This window comes from Lipotes vexillifer, unplaced genomic scaffold, assembly GCF_000442215.2.
Source record: "Lipotes vexillifer unplaced genomic scaffold, Lipotes_vexillifer_v1.1 scaffold69, whole genome shotgun sequence".
NCBI classification, from domain to species: domain Eukaryota; kingdom Metazoa; phylum Chordata; class Mammalia; order Artiodactyla; family Lipotidae; genus Lipotes; species Lipotes vexillifer.
In genome coordinates this window covers 1,865,674-1,886,012 of record NW_006790942.1, presented here as the reverse complement: position 1 = coordinate 1,886,012, position 20,339 = coordinate 1,865,674, and the positions used below count along the sequence as shown (strand labels likewise).

The following is a 20,339-nucleotide window of genomic DNA, read 5'->3' as shown; positions in this document are numbered from 1 at the left end:
TTCCCTCATTTCTAATGTAAATTCTGACCTACAGAATTTACCTATCTACGGAGCATCCACAGGTGACGCCACCAAGCTATTTACCATCTCCTTGTAATAGAGCTCTTCTGAACGCCAGGAATCTCACTAAACATAATTCTCCTCAAAGTTTAATCATTCATTCATTCAATGAATTTATTGAGTGCTTACTATGCATCTAGTCTTTTTCTTGGTGAAAAGATAAAGTAGTGAGCAGAACAGACAGAAAAAATGGCCTAATGGGAGTTACATTCTTGTGGCAGGAGACAACATATAAGGGCATAAACAAGTTAAATATAATATTTCTGAATATAATAATAAGTATACTCAAGAAAATCAAGCATGGAAGAGAGCAGAGTGTGGGAGGGCATGTGGGACAGGGAAATCCATATAGTCCTGGAGGTGAAACCTAATGGGACAAAGGAGTAAACCATCTGGATGTTTGTGAGAGAAACATTCCCGACAGAAGTCAATTTCAAAGGCCCTGAGACAGAGACATTCTAGGAGAGCTTGAGGAAAGCCAGGGACCATCAGCGCTGGGATGGAGTGAATTATGGAGTAATTAATAGGAAATGAGGTCAAAGATATAACTCAGGCCAGAAACTGTAGTGCATACGAGCCCTTTATGAGCTTTACTCTGACTGCCATGGAAAACCACTGGAGATTTTTCAGCACAGAGTGACAAGAATTGGTATTGAGTATTAAAATGATAATTCTGGTCACACTGTTGATAATAAACTTCGGGAATAAGATTGAAAGAAGGGAAGTTGTAAAGTTTTCAGTTAAAAAATGTGTGGGATTGAAAGAAAAATTGAGTCAAGGATGATTCCAAGATCTTTGGTTGAGCATCTGAAAGAAGGATTTTCAAACCATATATCTGATAAGGGCTTACTGTCCAAAACATATAAAGAATTCATATAACTCAACAGCAAAAAACCAAACAATCTGATTAAAGAATGAGCAGAAGATATGGACAGACATGTTTTCAGAGAAGACATGTAGATGGCCAGCACGTACATGGAAAGATGATTGGCATCAGTCATCATCAGAGAGATGAAAGTCAAGCCCACCGTGAGACAGCACCTCACACCTGGTACAGACGGAATCACCAGCGCAGTTCGCTGTAGTCTTACAGAAATTGCTGCTAACTGTTTTCAGTACATACCTTGGGATGGGTTTTCCCAATGAATAAGTTCTGAGTCACGTCAAGTAATGATAAGCACTGCAAATATGGGCTTTCCCAGGGAGCTTCCAGATAGATCCAATAATTACTGTTTTCATAATCAAATAGTTAATTTTTCAGGTGAAAATTCAGTTTATTTTTTTCCATTTTCAAATGCTTTCATGACTTTTGTAATTTTGCTTTTTTTTTTTTTTTTTAATTATGAGATGATAACACCAGACCTGATTATTTTGAATTACTTTACCTTCTTGGAAAATGCTTTCAAGTGTACCTTTATTCTTAAAATTCTGATTTTCAAACTGTTTTTTACTTATATTAAATAAAAATACAATTACATTTCTCCTATAGGTAAATGGTGACTTTTGGCAAAAAGGAAGAAAAATGCATCATACCACAGACATGTTCCCTTTAACAGCTACTTGTTTTGGAGGCGGTTAATATATTAGTTTTACCTAAAAAATGCCAGTTTAAGTTTTCTAGTTTACCAAGTTAGAGAATAATTTGGATTCTTAACACACATGGGTAAATAAAAGTCAATATCCCTATGGAGAATATAAGAGGCTTGAAAAATAAATTATGTCTAAGGAGAAAAAACCTTCTCAGTGAGACATAAACATGATTCAGAACCCTCATGATTCCCAGGAGTTTAGGAGCTCTTTTAAAGGTAAAGGAATATCCTGTCCAGAGTTCTCCTTTATCACATATTACTTTTCCTAATCCAATCGTTTGAAATTAAATTTTAGATGAAATAAGTGGTATATAACTCACACAGACACACACAGACACACACACAGACACACACACACAATTACTAATTTCCCCAATTTATTTCCAGCGGCTCCAGCTTCTTCTATACTAGGAGGCACCGCCAAGCAGGCTTGATGAAGGACCTGCATTACCAAGCGGGAGCCCCCGCCCTGTCCTCATTTTTCTTCCCCATAATCTAAACAGCTGGGGCTCTGGAGAGTTTGCAGTGAAAGCAGGAAGGTTTTGGCGTTTTAGAAAACCTTTGGCTCCAGATGCCAAAGAGAGTCAGAAATTGTGAAAAGCAGGATAGGTAGGAAGCCGATCCTTCATCTTTTATGCAGCGGGAGATCCTTCATCCTCAATACCTGCCCAGTTTTGTGAATATTCAATATCCTAATTTATGAGACCTCAAATGCCAGATAGGAATTTGCTTAGATGACTGGTTATTTTCTTCCAAAAGGCAAATTTCAGCACATCGTGAATTCTTCAGTGGGATCTTTGACAGATGCTTACTGAGCATACAAAATGTTCCATTCACAGTGTTATATATTCAGTTTTTACCTTCAAACCCGGGAACATACTGTCCCAAGGGCAACCCTTTCAGGCAGACACTTATCCACAATTTATAATGAGAAAATGAAGATTTATAGAGAATAGCTGGAAAGTAGCATTACTGGAACTCAATCCTCAATTTCTGATTTAAGTCTTACTAAACCTTATGTTGTGCGAGAAGGTCTCTTATGGCAGCTTGAAGTCTCTGAGGCCATGGAGATTGGGGGCAGGAAAGGGTTTGGGGGAAGAAGTCTATTTAGAAATGTTTCCAAACTCTGCATATGGTTCCACTAAATAAAAAAGCAATTTTCTTTTTCTTTCTCTTATTGTACAAAAAGCACTGCCTGGGCTGCCAGACCTCAAATCCAGTAATTTAGGATTAATATGCTGTACACACTAGTTTAGGAAGTATTATAACAGAGTTTTCATGGGGGGAGTAGTCATGAATTTCAATGGATACAGCGACAACAATGCTTCTAGAAGGCAGCTTGTTTTGAAGTCAGGGGATTGTCTAGCCATATTATCAAATTATAATTTAAAAATAGCTATACCTAAAGATCATAAATGTTAAAACTTGCAAACAAAGATGTATTTTTTCCCTGGAAAATTTATTCATGGAAAACTATGAGTATATGGTAGTAATCCTTGATTACTAGTACCTATACTCACAACATCAATTACGCACTTTTTAAAAAGTACCCAATACAGTAAAATGAGCTTTTTAATAAATTGTCAAATAACTACAATATTACTCATGATCTCAATTGGGAACCATTCCCCTGTTCTACTTGGAAAGTTCTGGGAAGTTTAATGAGGCTTTGGAAAACAGATGGGAAATTTATTAAGCTTTCTGAGTAACGAAGTGAGAATTTATGAATTTCTACTTTCAGAGAAAAAAATATAACAGGCTTTTGTATTATAACATTGTCCTTCTATAGCGATAAAACAACAAAAGCAACAAAAACAAAAAACAAAGTATGTTCCCCCAACTCCCGTCTTTTTTCAGTATTTCTGAGACTTTTCACAACCAAAAATTTAAACACTACTTAGAACTTTTAATCTTGTAATACATATGGCAACTCAAACACTCATATTCCCCAAACAAACAACATCTCTTGTTAAATAAACTCTGGTTGTAATGTATTTGCCTTGTAACCGGGAATGTATTAATGTACTATTAGAGCGTGTTTTATTTAAAGTTGTCTACTTATCACATATAGCAAGATCTGAGTCCATTTGCTAAATCACTTTATCACTTTAATAATCATTTTTAAAAGAAAAGAAACACTGCAACAGTGTCCATATTTAAAACATTGGCTCAAGTTTTCTTTTGTAAAGCTTTATTATGATATTTTAGACATATACCACTGTATGTATTTAAGGTGCATGACTTGATGTTCTGATATATGTATACATTGTAAAAAGTGTACCACAGTCAGGCTAATTTACATACCATCACCTCTATAACTACTATAGTGTGTGTTGGGGGTGGTTTATTTACCACCTATCCTCGCTGCAAGTTTCAAGTATTCAATATTGTTACGTACAATCATCACATTATACGTTAGCTCTCTATTAATCTTATCTAACTGAAGCTTTGTTCCCTTGGACGAACATCACTCCATTTCCCTCCCCCTCCCCCCGAGCCCCTGGCAACCACCATTCTACTCTCTGCTTCTGAACGTGACTATTTCAGATGCTACACGTAAGTGAGATCACGCTGTATTTCTCTTTCTGTGTCTTGCTTATTTTGCTTAGCATAATATACTCCAGCTCCACCCATGTCACAAATAACAAGATGTCCTCTTTCTGTAAGGTTGAAGAATATTCCATTTTATGTGTATGCATATACCTCTATCCCTATGTATCTATGTATCCATCCATCTATCTGATCTATTTTCTTTATCCATTCATCTATTAAAGGACATTTAGGGTTTTTGCCATGTCTTGACTATTGTGAATAGTGCTGTAATTAACATGGGGGTGCAGATATATTTTCAAGATACAGATTTCATTTTATTTGGAAATATACCCAGAAGTAGAATTGCTGGATAATGTGGCAATACTATTTAATTATTTTGAGGAATGTTCATACTGTTTTCCATAAGAGTTGTACCAATTTACATTCCTGCCAGCAGTACACAGGGTTCCCTTCTTCACATCCTTGCCAACATTGTTATCCTTTGTCCTTTTGATAATAGTCTCCCTAACTGGTGTAAGGTGATATCTCATTGTGGTTTTGATTTGCATTTCCCTGAGAACTAGAAACATTGAGCAACTTCTCGTATATTTGTTAGTTATTTAAGTTTCTGTTTTTGAGAAGTGTCTCTTAGACCCTTTGCTCATTTTTAACTGAGTTATTTGTAATTTTGGTATTGAGATCTATGAGTTCCTTATATATTTTTGGAATTAACTCATTATTGGATATATGGCTTGCAAATAATAATTTTTCCCATTCTGTAGAGTGCCTTTTTATTTTTATTTTTTAAAAATGATTTTCTTTGCTGTGCAAAGCTTTTTAATTTAATATAGTACCACTTGCCCACTTTGGCTTTTGTTGCCTATTCTTTTGGAGTCATATCCAAAATATTATTGGCAAGACCAATGTCAAGAAGTTTTTTCCCTATGTTTTCTCCTAGGAGTTTTATGGTATCAGGTATTATATTTAAGTCTTTAATCCATTTTAAGTTGATTTTTATCTATGGTGTGAGATAGTGGTCCAATTTCCTTCTTTTGCATGTAGCTGTCCAGTTTTTCCAGCATCATTTTTTACAGAGACTGTCCTCTCATTGTGTGTTCTTGGAACCTTTGTCAATGATCAGTTGACCATAAATGTGTGGATTTATTTCTGGAATCTCTATTCTGTTCCATTGGTCTATATGTCTATATTTATACCTGTACCATACTGTTTTGATTACTATAGCTTTGTAATACAATTTTAAGTTAGGAAGTGTGATGCCTCCAGCTTTGTTCTTCTTGCTCAAGATTGCTTTAGCCGTTTGGGGTCTTTTGCAATTCCATATGAATTTAGGATATTTTCTATTTCTGGAAAAATTATCATTATGGTTGATAGGTATTTCACTGAATCTATAGATCACCTTGGGTAATGTGGATATTTTAGCAATATTAATTCTTCCATTTCATGAACATGGGCTGTCTTTCCATTTATTTGTGTCTTTTAAAATTTCCTTCACCAATGTTTTATAAACTTCACTGTACAAGTCTTTCACCTTTTAAAGTTAATTCCTAAGTAATTTATTCTTTTTTGTTGCTATTGTGCATGGTATCGTTTTCTTAATTTCCCTTTCAGATAGTTCCTTGTTAGTGCATAGCGATGCCACTGACTTTTATATGTCAATTTTGTATCCTATGACTTTGTAAAATTTGTTTATTAGTTATAACAATTTTTATGGTGTCTTTAGGTTTTTTTAATATATATATATATATATATATATATATATATGATAATGTCATCTGCAAACAGAAATAATTTTACTTCTTTCTTTCCAACATGGATGCCTTTTATTTCCTTTTCTTGCCGTATTGCTCTGGCTAGCACTTTCAATACTATGTTGAATAGTAGTGACATGAGTGGGCATCCTTGCCTTGTTCCAGATCTTAGAAGAAACAGTTTCAGTTTTTCCCTATTGATTATGTTAGTTGTGAGTTTCTCAAATATAGCCTTATTGTGTTGAGGGATGTTTCTTCTGTACCTATTTTGTTGAGACTTCTTATCATGAAAGGACGTTGAATTTTATCAAATGCTTTTCTGCATTTATTGAAATATATTTTTTAATCTTTTATTCTGTTAATGTGGTGTATCACATTGATTGATTTTTATATGTTGAACCATACTTATATCCCGGGCATAAATTCCAGTTGGATATGTTACATAATTCTTTTAATATGCTTTCAAATTTGACTTGCTAGTATTTCATCAAGGATTTTTCTATCAGTGTTCATCAGGGATACTGGCCTGTAGTTTTCTTTTCTAATGCTGTCCTTGTCTGGATTTGGAATCAGGGTGATGCTGGCTTCATAACTTCATTTTAGGAGTGTTTTATGTATTTTAGAAGGGTTTAAGAAAGTTTGGTATTAAGTCTTATTTGAATGTTTTTTAGAGTTGACTTATGCAGCATTTCGGTCCTGGGCTTTTCTTTTTGGAAAGTTTTGCTTACTATTTGTAATCCTTGTTTGTTATTATTCTGTTCAGACTTTCTATTTCTTCTTGATTCAGTATTTAGTTTTTATGTCTCTAGGAATTTATCAGTTTCTTCCCGGTTATCCAATTTGTTGGTGTATCCTTTTTTATTTCTGTGTTATCCATTGTAATGTCTCCTCTTTCATTTCTGAATTTATTTATTTGAGTATATCTCTTTTTTCTTTATCTAAGAGTTTTTAAATTTTGTTTTTCTTTTAAAAAACTACAACTCTTAGATTTACTGAAAGTGGGATATTGACGTCTCCTACTATTGTTGTGTTTCTGTTAATTTTTCCCTTCAGATCTGTCAATATTTTTATATATTAGGTGCTCTGATGTTGGATGCATATATATTTACAATCGTTGTAACTTTTTGTTGAATTGATCCTTTTTTCATTATATAATGGCCTTCTCTATCTTTGGAAAATTTTTGTTTTAAAGTCTATTTTGTCTTATACAAGTATAGTATTTGAGATAAGGTCATATCTTGGACTGTAAGAAAAAGAAAAAAAAAGTGAAATCATATGGTGTATGTTCTCTGACTAACTGTATCAGACTAGTTATCAATTCTATAAATATAACAAAAGTCCCCAGATACTTAGAACATAGACATCACACTTCTAAAAAGAAAATCCACCTGTCAAAGAGGAAGCCTTGAGGGAAATTAAAAACACATTGAATTGAGTGAAAACAGAAATACAATACATCAAAATTTGTGGAATGCAGTGAATGCAGTTCTAAGAAGGAAATTATAGAATTAAATGTTTATGTTAGAAACAAGGAAGTTCCAAGTTAACAATTTTAAAATCTCACCGTGTGAAATCAGAAAAAGAAGAGCAATAGCAACCAAAAAGAAGTAAATAAGAAAGATAAGAGCAGAATTCATTAAATTGATCACAGAACTCAATAGAGAAAATAAATGAGAAAGTAACCCTGGTTCTTTGAATAGCCTCTAGCAAGCCTGACAGAAAAAGAGAGAGAAGGCATCAATTACTAGTATCAGGAATGACTCAGGGGTGTCATTACAGAATCTGCAGATTCAAAGTGACAATAAGGAAACACTACGGAAAAGTCTACACACACACATTTGACAACTTAGATAAAATTAATGAAGACCTTGGAAAGTAAAAATTATGACAAATCATCTGATAAGAATAGATAATTTGAATGGCTATTTACTAAGTAAGATACATTCTTAATTTTTAAAAATCCCCAGAATGAAATCTCCTGGCCCAGATGGTTCCACTAGAGAGCTCTACTAAACCTTTAAGAAAGAATCAACAATCTGTATATCTTCTTTGGAGAAATGTCTACTTAGGTCTTCTGCCCATTTTTGGATTGGGTTGTTTGTTTTTTTGATATGGAGCTGCATGAGCTGCTTGTAAATTTTGGAGGTTAATCCTTTGTCAGTTGCTTCATTTGCAAATATTTTCTCCCATTCTGAGGGTTGTCTTTTGGTCTTGTTTATGGTTTCCTTTGCTGTGCAAAAGCTTTTAAGTTTCATTAGGTCCCATTTGTTTATTTTTGTTTTTATTTCCATTTCTCTAGGAGGTGGTTCAAAAAGGATCTTGCTGTGATTAATGTCATAGAGTGTTCTGCCTATCTTTTCCTCTAAGAGTTTGATAGTGTCTGGCCTTACATTTAAGTCTTTAATCCATTCTGAGTTAGACATTTCTCCAAAGAAGATATACAGATTGCCAACAAACACATGAAAGAATGCTCAACATCATTAATCATTAGAGAAATGCAAATCAAAACTAAAATGAGATATCATCTCACTCTGGTCAGAATGGCCATCATCAAAAAATCTAGAAACAATAAATGCTGGAGAGGGGGTGGAGAAAAGGGAACACTCTTGCACTGTTGGTGGGAATGTAAATTGATACAGCCACTATGGAGAACAGTATGGAGGGTCCTTAAAAAACTAAAAATAGAACTACCATACGACCCAGCAATCCCACTACTGGGCATATATCCTGAGAAACTACCATAATTCAAAAAGGCCATAATTCAAAAAGAGTCATGTACCAAAATGTTCATTGCAGCTCTATTTACAATGGCCAGGACATGGAAGCAACATAAGTGTCCAACAACAGATGAATGGATAAAGAAGATGTGGCACATATATACAATAGAATAATAGCCATAAAAAGAAACAAAATTGAGTTATTTGTAGTGAGGTGGATGGACCTAGAGTCTGTCATACAGAGTGAAGTAAGTCAGAAAGAGGAAAAGAAATACTGTATGCTAACACATATATATGGAACCTAAGGAAAAAAAAAAGGTCATGAAGAACCTAGGGGCAAGATGGGAATAAAGACACAGACCTACTAGAGAATGGACTTGAGGACACGGGGAGGGGGAAGGGTAAGCTGGGAGGAAGTGAGAGAGTGACATGGACATATATACACTACCAAATGTAAAATAGATAGCTAGTGGGAAGCAGCCGCATAGCACAGGGAGATCAGCTCAGTGCTTTGTGTCCACCTAGAGTGGTGGGATAGGGGGGATGGGAGGGAGGGAGATGCAAGAGGGAAGAGATATGGGAACATATGTATATGTATAACTGATTCACTTTGTTATAAAGCAGAAACTAACACATCATTGTAAAGCAATTATACTCCAATAAAGATGTTAAAAAAAGAAAAAAAGAATCAACAAAAATAGTACACAATATCTTCCAGAAAGTAAAAGAGGAGGAACATTTTCAACTCATTTTATAAAGACAGTGTGTCCCAGTACCAAAACCAGGCAAAGACAGTACCAAACAAAGCAAAATAAAATAAGCAAAAAACAACAACAAAAGGACCTACAGACCAAATCTCTCATAGATGTAAAAGCAAAAATACTTAAAATTTTGAGAAATAAAATTCAGCAATATATATAAAAATTCCACATCATTAAGTAGGGTTTATTCCTGAAATGTAAGACAGGGTCAGTATTTGAAAATCAATGAACATAAACCACTACATTAACAAGCTAAGCAAGAAAACTGACATTGTTGTATTAATTGATACCCATTCATGGTAAAAACTTTCAGAAAAATGGAGATAGAGGGGACCTAACACAACCTGAGAAAAATATTTCTATTAGACCGCTAAATTTAACATCATACTTAATGGTGAAAAGCTAAATGACTTTCCCCTAAAATAAGGAACAAATGAAGAATGTCTGCACTCACCACTGGTATTCAATATGGTATTTAAATTTGTAGGCAAGAAAAAGATCGTAATGTGATACGGATCTGAAAAAAGGAACATATCTCTCCTGATTTGCACATGTCTTAATAATCTGTGTAAATAAATACAAAGAATTTAAAAAATCAAAAATAGAAACAAAAGACCTAGAACTAAGTGCATATATATATATATATATATATATGTGTGTGTGTGTGTGTGTGTGTGTGTGTGCATATATATATATATATATACACACACACACACACAGGATTCAGGATGCAATGTAAATATATAAACATTAATTATATTGCTACATAGTAGCATCAATATTTGAAAAATAAAAATTTCAAAATATCATTTATATTCCCTCAAAAAAAGAAGAAATGATTTACCTAAATGCCAATCTAACGAAACATGCATAGGATTTATATGATGAAAACTACACAATACTGAAGAAATAAATCAAAAGGTCAAAAAATAGAAAAATATTCTGTTTTCATTGCTTTAAGAAATCAACATAGTAAAGATGTCAGTTCTCCTGAAATTGATATATAGGTTATGCCATCCCTACCGAAGGGGCAGTGACATTATTCACAGATATAGAGAAGGTAATTGTAAAATGTCTGTGGAAATACAAAGCAACTAGAACAGCTAGCGCATTCTGAAAAATAACAGTAAAGTGGACAGAATCATCCATTTCAAGGATTATTATATAGCTACTGTCTCCAAGAATGTATAATACTGGCAAAGAGATAGATGCAAGAAACAGCACCACAGGGGTAGGACCAAGTAATTTTCAATGAAGCTGCTAAAATAATTCAATAGAAGAAGAATGGTCTTTACAACAAATGATGCTGTTGTGACTGGATAACCACAGGCAAAACAGAGAAGGTCAGCTAAACCCCACAACTTACAAAAGAAAAACGAACTCAGATGTGTCATATATTTAACTGTAAATGGAAAGCTTATAAGACATTTTGAAAATAGCATAGGAGAAAACCTTTGGCACCTGTGACGTGCTGAAGAATTTTTGACATGACACCGAAATTATAATTTTTAAGAGAAAGAGCTGATAAATTGGGTTTGTAAATTTTAAAAAATTTTTCTGCAAGATACCCTGTTAAAAAGATGAAAGATAAATTACAAAATGGAAGAAAATATTTGCAAACAACACATCTAGCAAATCCTCATATACAAAATGCATAATAACTCATAAAACTCTAAGTAAAACAAATCACAAAATACAATTCGAAAATAGGCAAAAAACGGGAAAAGACATTTCTTCAAAGGGAACATATATAGAGAGAAAATAGTCATGTAAAATGTTATTCATCATTGCTAGCCTTTAGGGAAATGCAAATTAAGACTATGATGAGAACTGTTAAAATAAAAAGTAGTGACCATTTCAAATGCTGGTGAGGATGTAGAGAGACTGGGTTTCTCATACATTGCTGGTGAGAATGTAAAATGTCACCACTACTTTGAAAAGCAATTTGGCGTTTTCCTTAAAACTAAATAAACATTTTCCACGTGACTGAGCAAACTGCCCTCCTGGGCATTTATCCCAGAGAAATGAAATGTCATGTCTACATAGAAGCTTGTACGCTATTATTCATAGCAGCAATAACTAAACACTGCAGTCAAATGTCCCTCAACAGATAAATGGTAAAACAAAACGAGGTCCATATTCCATATTCCATATCATGGAATACTACTCAGCAATAAAAAGGAACAAATGATCAATATGCATACATAGGGCATTATGCTCAATGAAAAAAGTCAGTCTCAGGATTTCACATAGTGTACGTTTAATCTATACAATATTCTCAAAATGACAAAATTATAGAAATGAAAAACAGATTAGTGGCTTCTAGGAACTAAGAATCATGGGAGTGAGGGGTGTGTATAAAGGGCAGCATGAGGAAGATGGTTGTGTATTTGATTGTGGATATAGGCGCACAAATTTACACATGCTATAACTGATGTGAAATATACACATACTGTGTCAATGTTAAAATTCCTGCTTTTTTTTTTTTTTTTTCTTGCGTTATGCGGGCCTCTCACTGTTGTGGCCTCTCCCATTTGCGGAGCACAGGCTCCGGACGCGCAGGCTCAGTGGCCATGGCTCACGGGCCCAGCCGCTCCGCGGCATGTGGGATCTTCCCGAAACGGGGCACGAACCCGCGTCTCCTGCATCGGCAGGCGGACTCTCAAGCACTGCGCCACCAGGGAAGCCCAAAATTCCTGCTTTTTATATTATACTATAGTTACATAAGTTCTACCCACTGGGGGAAACTGGACGAAGGGTACAGAGAACATCTTCTAGTTTTATAACTTCCTGTGAGTTGGAAGAGTTCACAAACACTTTTACGTCCATATGGCCTTTAGGTTTGGCCTTGGTAACTGTGTTTACTTTTCCCAGAAGACATTTTTCTAACATGTTTTAAAATAAATATTTCTACAGCATTTTATTTATGTTGAAGGAAAGTATAAATAAAACCAAGATTTTAAAAAATGAATGAAAGGAAATAATAGTGAATCAGAATAAACGATTCAGCACACTGCTACACAAAGTAAATTCCAAATATTTCTTCCTGTCTTCCAACATCCATCCATTCAGATTATGACTACCTAATTTTGTTTGCCTAAATGAAAAAGAGACTGAGGAGAGTGACTCAATAATGACCAGGAAATATTAAATGAAGTGAAACACAGACAGTTATTACTTGCCTGATCCCAGGCAAGCATCAGGTTAAACCTTAGGATTATATGTTGTAAGACACACTCCTTGTGCTTAAGAGTCCTTGATCTAGTGAAGAAGTCATGCTAGTGAACAATGACCACACAGAGTGGACACCAATTTTACAACATACGTAAATTAAGAGGAGTTATATTATATAATATACAGGAGAAGCTCCTGTCCCTGACTTGGAGACGGGGACACAGCCCAAACTTCCCACATTAAAATTTTAAAAATTAATAGAAATGAACAAAACACAGAAACTGTCCAAAGCATGTGGAAAATGACACAAATTTGGGTTATGGTTATAAACTTGAATTTCTTCAGTGTGGGAAGGACAAACAGTCTATATATGTTAAGTAATCACCTTTACTAACTTCTCTCCTAATAATAATACTGCTATTTTTTAAATACTTCCTTAGTTGTTATGCTACATTCTTTAAAGATGAAATCATCAGTGATTTATCGAGTGTCTTCCATATGCCAGGTACCAGGGGTATTTATTCCTCACACTTTCCCTGCAAGGTAGCAGTCATAATTTGGTGATGAATTGCCCCTGGGAATATAGCCAGGAAATGGTAAAGATGAGATTTTTTTTTTTACTCAAGGTTACCTGATCCTAATTTTCTTTCCACTATATCATGTTGCCTACTCTCTCATTAAAAAAAAAAAAAATAGTGCTGCCCTAAACAGAGAAAACACTGAATTCTCAAATGACATCAATTTCAACCATAAACCATGCTTACGATAGATGGTCCCATGAGTCCTGTGATATGATACACGCTGGCATTCTCCTTGCTTTCCTCCTATGATGGTCCTTTTGACTACTGCTCACAAATTGCGGTTATAAAGGTTATAGCATAGTTAGCAATTGTACTAGTTTTAATCTAATATAATTTCTATGATATTTGCCGAGGTGATACACACCAGTACAGCTAAACAATTCTATAGAGCTGGCCACTGTTCTGACTGGTGAGTGTCACTTGTTAAACAGTCTCCATATTTAATTTGGTGCTTTCAGTGTTACCCATGGAGGTGTTACTCTCTCTCATTTTATAGAAGGAGATGGTGACTTTAAGGAAGTTTGGCAACTCACCAATGGTCAGATTCTCCCACTGGTTTTAAGACTGCTCTTTTCACTATTTAAAAATCACTGCCTTGGGCTTCCCTGGTGGTGCAGTGGTTGAGAGTCTGCCTGCCGATGCAGGGGATGCGGGTTCGTGCCCCGGTCCGGGAAGATCCCACATGCCGCGGAGCGGCTGGGCCCGTGAGCCATGGCCGCTGAGCCTGCGCGTCTGGAGCCTGTGCTCCGCAATGGGAGAGGTCACAACAGTGAGAGGCCCGCGTACCGCAAAAAAAACCACAAAAAAAACAAAAAACAAAAATCACTGCCTTGATATATGTATACATATAGCTGATTCACTTTGTTATATGGCAGAAACTAACACAACATTGTAAAGCAACTATACTCCAATAAAGATGTTAAAAAAAAAATCACTGCCTCTAAATTCAACAAATTCAATAAAAACATTCAATAAATATCTTGAAACTATAAGAAACTATTTCTTATTAAATGAATTTATGAAATATTATTTAAAACATTATAAACAGAAAAAGTAGTATTTAGAAGCTGGCAGACAACTAATGACTAGAAAAGTTAAGGAAGTATAGTTAGGTGCATGTATAATAGGCACCACGTTAAACTGAAGCCTAAATACTACAGTTAGTAGTCATTTCACTGCATTTATCTTTTTTGCTTCATGTTGTCAACTAAGGATTTGTCAGCACACTGAAAGTATCAGAAGAGAAGGAACTTATCAAATCAAAATTATCAACTAGTGGCTGAAACTCCACGTTCACCAGAAGAGTATAGAACTGACAACATTAACACCATTCACCTGTATTAGGATGTGTCCTGTGTGTGAAAGATTGGGAAATCCACCAAAAGCTAAAGATACATACTTTTGGACAATAGTAATGCACTGTTCATAGTAACACTAAGAACCCGTTTAAAGAGCGGTGTAAGTGACACAGAGTAATGATCCACCCATGGCAGCCAGACGGGAAAGCAGAGGTGCTGTAGCCCCATAGAAAGGTCTGCGCTTAGGGACGGGCTGTGATGGGGTGTAGATGTGAGAATTAGGAGACAAGCAAATGGACGGAGCTGGTGAAGTTACCCAGGCCTCTGTCCACACTGATGTGAGACAAATATAAGGCAAGACCACTTGGAACAAGGAAGCTTTAAAGAAACACAGGAGGACAGGAGTCAGCAGAAAGGAGCTGCCTGCACAGCCCCCCTTAAATAGCCTGCAGCCCAGGAGGAGTCAGAGACAAACATAAGGCAGGGGCGGGTATTCGTAGAGAGATTCAGATCAAGAGCTGAGGGGACTAAGGAGAAAAATCCAGACAAAAGCATGAGCAGATGTCTAAGGCCAGAAAGGCATCGTCTTGTTAAAGGGAGAATGAGGGCCTCTGGTCTGGACACAGAGCAGGGCCGCAAGAGACGTGGACGGGAGAGTCAGGTGGGCTCGGTCCTTGGAAGGCTCTGAATGGCAGGCCAAGACTCCCCCTGGATTTAATGCATACAGGAATGTAACAGAATTACGGTGATTTTAATCCAGAGTTGAAAATTTATGTCTCAGTTTTCATTTCCATAGAATTGATTTTTCACTTTGGTATTCGTTATTTATTCTTTCTTCCCCACTGAAATAATATATTTATAACTCATTCTAACCCGAAGACTGTTGCTGTGAATTTCACAGAAGGGTAAAGGAAATCACTCAGATTTTGAATATTTAGAAATTTACATTCATAAGCATAAAAGTAGTGACTCTTTCTGATGAGTTAAAACAACATAGTTAATAAATTTCAGAATACTGAAAATTTGCATGGAGCAAAGCAAAAAAATCATTCATTTATTCATTTTATTTAACATAGAATAACATGGGGAAAACATAAATTGATTAAAAAAATATTTTCCTTTAGGGATTTGTGTTCATACCTGAAGAGGGAATCAAAAATGATAAACTAGAGTCAGAATATTTTAAATTATTATTTAGAATGTGAAACCATCAAGAAGGTGACTGTTTTAGTTCCCGGAATATTATTTTAGTGTGACACAAATACAGTTCGTAGGGAATTAAAACTAAGAAATGCAACTTGCTATGTGTAATTTATTTTAAGGTATGCGTTTCAGGGAAAATTTGCCATTAAAATCTTTAAGTGAATTTATTCTTTTGGCCATGCAGTATATTCCAAGGTAAAAACAGAGAACGTGTGTTTTCACACTTTTGGGTTTCCTAAATTTTTCCCCCTTTCTTTCCTAATGGCATTGATGTAGCTAGAGGTGGTCTTTGTGATGAGTTTCAGTTTACCTTTGCTTCAATCTGTTTAGTATCTGGATTCTGAAACAAAAATTTGATTTTGCTCTTGCCGTCATCCGAAGAACCTTTAAGCTGAGAAAACTTGTACCTCCAAAGTACTGCCTAAAGGGAAAAAAAAACATAGGCGAGTCAATGCAACTCATATCTATATTCAAACCAAGAAATTGTTCTTTTAACTGGTAAAAGGTAATCATATTGAGTTAGTCCTATATCCCAGTATTAAAAAGTAAATGAAAATATACTTATCAAAGGCTTAGTATTCAATATATCCTTTAATTTCCTGAAATAACTTTGGTTCCCATGAAATAGTCATTTTAAACATATATATGAATAAATCAATTTGCGTATCTGGTTTTACATTATCATGAAATAGAAACAAACTCACTTAAAGCCTAAGTCCATGCCAGTGAATCAGCAAAAACACCTATTTTCCATTTCTTTGGTTTTCATCCATAGAAGTGATAAGGTGATTTTCAACTGATAATTCTGTAGAACTTTCTCTTGAAGCTCAAACTAATAACCCATGTCTTTGTCAAGATGAAAGGTCAGCCTGAGTAACCGATCACAACGGAAACTTTCATGGTGCCCTCATGAGACAAACCAGCACGAACATCTCATGGGACCAGCCCCATCCATCCGCGGGGCCTCGGTCTAGAAGATCATGTGGCTAAAAGCCACCTTCCAATGTGGCAGCAGCAGGTTTAGACAGTATGAAATCTACATGCTAATTTAAAAACTTTACACTTTTAAAAGTGTAATAAAATAGCAAAATCATAAAGTCCTTAAAAATAAGGATGAGGAAATTCTCAGTAATATATAATAATGAGGCATAATGAATTTATACAGAATACTGCTCATTTTTCATTGATTTATTCACCAGACGTTTACGCTCTTATATAATAAGCATTTTATTATATATTAAGATAAAAAAGACACCGTCAGTTTTCTGAAGATATTAGTCTCTGTATAAGTAGATGTCTTTGCTTTTGTTCTTACTATGAGGCTACACAATCTATACAGAAGCAACATCCAGTCATTACAAATCCTCTTAAATGTTTGCCTTAAGTCTATTACTATAAAGCATCTTTTAACAATAAAATTACCTGGGGCAATTAACTTTCTGGAAGAAAAATAGAAGAGTTATATCCTTTATCTCACAACTTCCTCTAAATAAAATCCTTTATGTTTTAAAAAGTGAAATAATTTAAACAATCCAGAGCTACACGGTAGTAGGTAAGTGAGTAATTAGTAACTTTTGAAAAGAGGGAGTTCTAGATTTAGGACTAATAAGAAATTATATATTCATATGTACAATTAGGGTTAGGGTGAAAGAACAACAACAAACAGTGGCAATATAGCAGGAAGTACGGTAAAGTATAAGGAAAATCCTAACAACCTAATAAATAAAAAGACAGTACTACAGAGAAAAGTCATTGAAGAAAATGGAAAAACCATTACTATTTCTAATAAACATGAGAGCATGTTCAATCTCACTAGAAAAAAAGAGTGTGATAATATTACAATGACTTCGCTTTTTCCAAACGTTAAATTAGCAAAGATCACTGAAAATTAAAATAACTAAAGCTAGCAAGTTTACCTTGAAATATTTGTATAAAATTCCTGGCAACTGTGTGAAAATCTTTAGGGCAATAATTATAATATATATTAAAGCCTTAAAAATGTGGATGTTATGTGATCCAGACATTCCCTTCCAAAAAATTAACTGTAAGGAAATACAATATATGAAAAATAAAGGAAAGTGTTAAACACCTTATTATTAATAAATATAAAAAAATGAAAATTCTGAACAATTCGCATTAAAATAATGCTCATAAGAGTCATGTATTTACATGGAAAATGCAATAATATGACTTTAAGGGGGACATAAGAACAGGAAAGCAGATAAGTTTGTTAAAACAAAGGAGCTTTTGTAGAAGGCTGCAGGGGAACGTCTGCCAAAAACATTGTCATACACACAGCTCAGGTCCTGACATTAACCTACCATGTGGTTTTGGACAAGAAACTTTATGTCTAGCTTGGCTTAACTGTAAAAGTAAAGGTTGCAAATTCTCAAATTATAATTATAACTTGAAATAATATTTCAGAAGTAGTCATAAAAGTAAAACAGGAATTTGCTATTTCAACTAGCTGGTCTTTCCAAAGGCCAGACTTTAACAGCTGTTAAAGCTCATTATTTTAACTAAAGAGTAACAAAATTAAGAATGCGGATGAGGCAGATATGTGAAGGAAGCCTGGAGACTTTTCGGAATATGGAGCATGGATCCTCGGCTGTGAGTAGATCGCTCCAAAAAATGAATAAACTAGTTAATGAATCTAATGATGGGCTGAAAGATTTGTCAGTTAAGAGGTAACTCAGTAAACTAGTAAGACTTAGAACCTTCTAGGTAAGCTGTGTGACTTAACATGCCATGAAATCATTAAGACCAATTTGGAGGAATCTGAATCTGAAAATATAACCAGTAAAAGTTACACAGGTATAAAAATTGGCTTAATTCAGGAATCTTTGGAAATCCTAGTCTTTATACCTGTATTTTGTTTTTAAGATTCTGATAAGCATTATGGAAACTATGTTAAGAATATCAACGCTGAAAAAGATGAGTGGACACCACTGTTCTTATACCGTTCTATTTCTGTTGCCATAACGTTGTTGTAATATATTTAGATAAGTACATTTAAAATATTCTTTAAGCATAAATTTTTATGTAGGTCAGATGACTCCCTTTTCCTAAATCAAATTTTGGACTTCAAGTTTTCTTTTTCATGTATCAAAATGAAGTTATTGATATTGATTTGTCTCTATTAGCAAAAGAACTTCACGATTAAATGATGTCATTTGTCTATCAATCTTTCAATTAGAAAATCAGTTAACTTTAACTTCTTTTCCATTCAATTTGTGGAATCAAAGTAACACTTCAGAAATTTCATTATGTCAAAATTGAAATACCTCTTACTCTGAATGCTATCATAAATTCAGTTAAAAACTTCAGCATTGGATATGTTATTTGTTATTGCAACAATAATATGAATTTGTACTGTTGGTAGAGCACAGTGTTATGGTAATATCAGTATTTCCCTAAATTAAGAAACGTATGCAGCTAAAGTGTACTTGCATTGATTTGGGTGAATACACCAGAAAACATATAATAACATGAGAACTTATAAAGTGCTGTGAAATTTCCAACAGTAGAAGGGACGTGATGTAAGCAAATAGTCCATAATATCTCCTGAACTTTGCAAGCCCAGTGGTCTCTACCTTCTCTACATAACTTTAACCAAGGGGCGCTGGTTTTGGATTGGAAAATTCCTGCAACCCGTGGTAAAATCTTAATTTGTTGAACTTGACGGAGAACAAGTCCAAAAGGAGGGAAAGAAAGAAAACAAACAAAAAAACTGATATCAGCAAATGTACGGAAACATCTCTGAGGATTTTTGAAATCTAGAATTCCACCCAAAGTCTTCAGAATAAATGGTCACAGGCCAGATTCTCACTTCCTCAGAAAAAGAAACTCATTTAACTTTGTTCAGCTAGCTTTTCCCATGGAATAGATTTCAAGAAATTAAAAAAAATTTCCCTATAAAAGAAACTATTTAATGGATTTTAGTAATAATGGAGCCAAAATACCTTACTAATGGTATTTATTAAAACGTTTTTTTTTCTGTTTATTTTTGACAGTCAGAAACAGTGTTCAACTCAACAACCTGTCTGAATGACTATATGAAATGATAAATTTAAAATGTACCTGGCGTTTTGAAGATGTCTTTAAATATTTTTAAGTGACTAAAACATGCAAGCAAAGATGTCGTACGTGTGGAGAACAACACAATAAGTCCCAGCATTTTCAATGATGTCATTGTAATAAAGTCACTGAACATGGCTAAGAAACAGTGGGTAATAGGAAAATATACAGTAAAAGTTTATCACCCAAAGCGCTCTCACAGTTAAAGACTACAAAAGAAAATTCTGCAAAAGAATCATTTTCCTCTGCACTACTCTTCATAATAGATATGCTGTCTTTAAATTACTGCAGGCTGTAACAATTTTGGAAACAAATAAAAGAAAATAATGCAGGCAAACAGATAAATGCTGAAACCTTTGGATTCAATGCCATTTGGGTTTTATAACTTAAGGTCATCATTCTTAAACCAGTGAGAAATCTTTATAAACTATGCTTACAAACAGTGATTAATCCACTTATGATTGACGATGAAATGCTCAAATATTATCAAGCAGAATATTTATGTGAAAATCATGAAGCACACAGCATGCAATCCATCCCTCATTCCTGACCCTGAGTCATTTATGGGCGACCGCATG

General features: G+C 34.6%; 1 protein-coding gene across 1 annotated transcript in view; it reads right to left on the bottom strand.

Moving 5' to 3' along the window:
* SNTG1 (syntrophin gamma 1) overlaps window positions 1–20,339 on the bottom strand; it is a 212,999-nt gene that overhangs the window by 2,394 nt on the left and 190,266 nt on the right. The window contains exon 16 of the mRNA XM_007464017.1: window positions 15,995–16,105. Within this exon, the coding sequence (XP_007464079.1) occupies window positions 15,995–16,105 (111 nt within the window). The remainder of the gene's footprint in view (window positions 1–15,994; window positions 16,106–20,339) is intronic.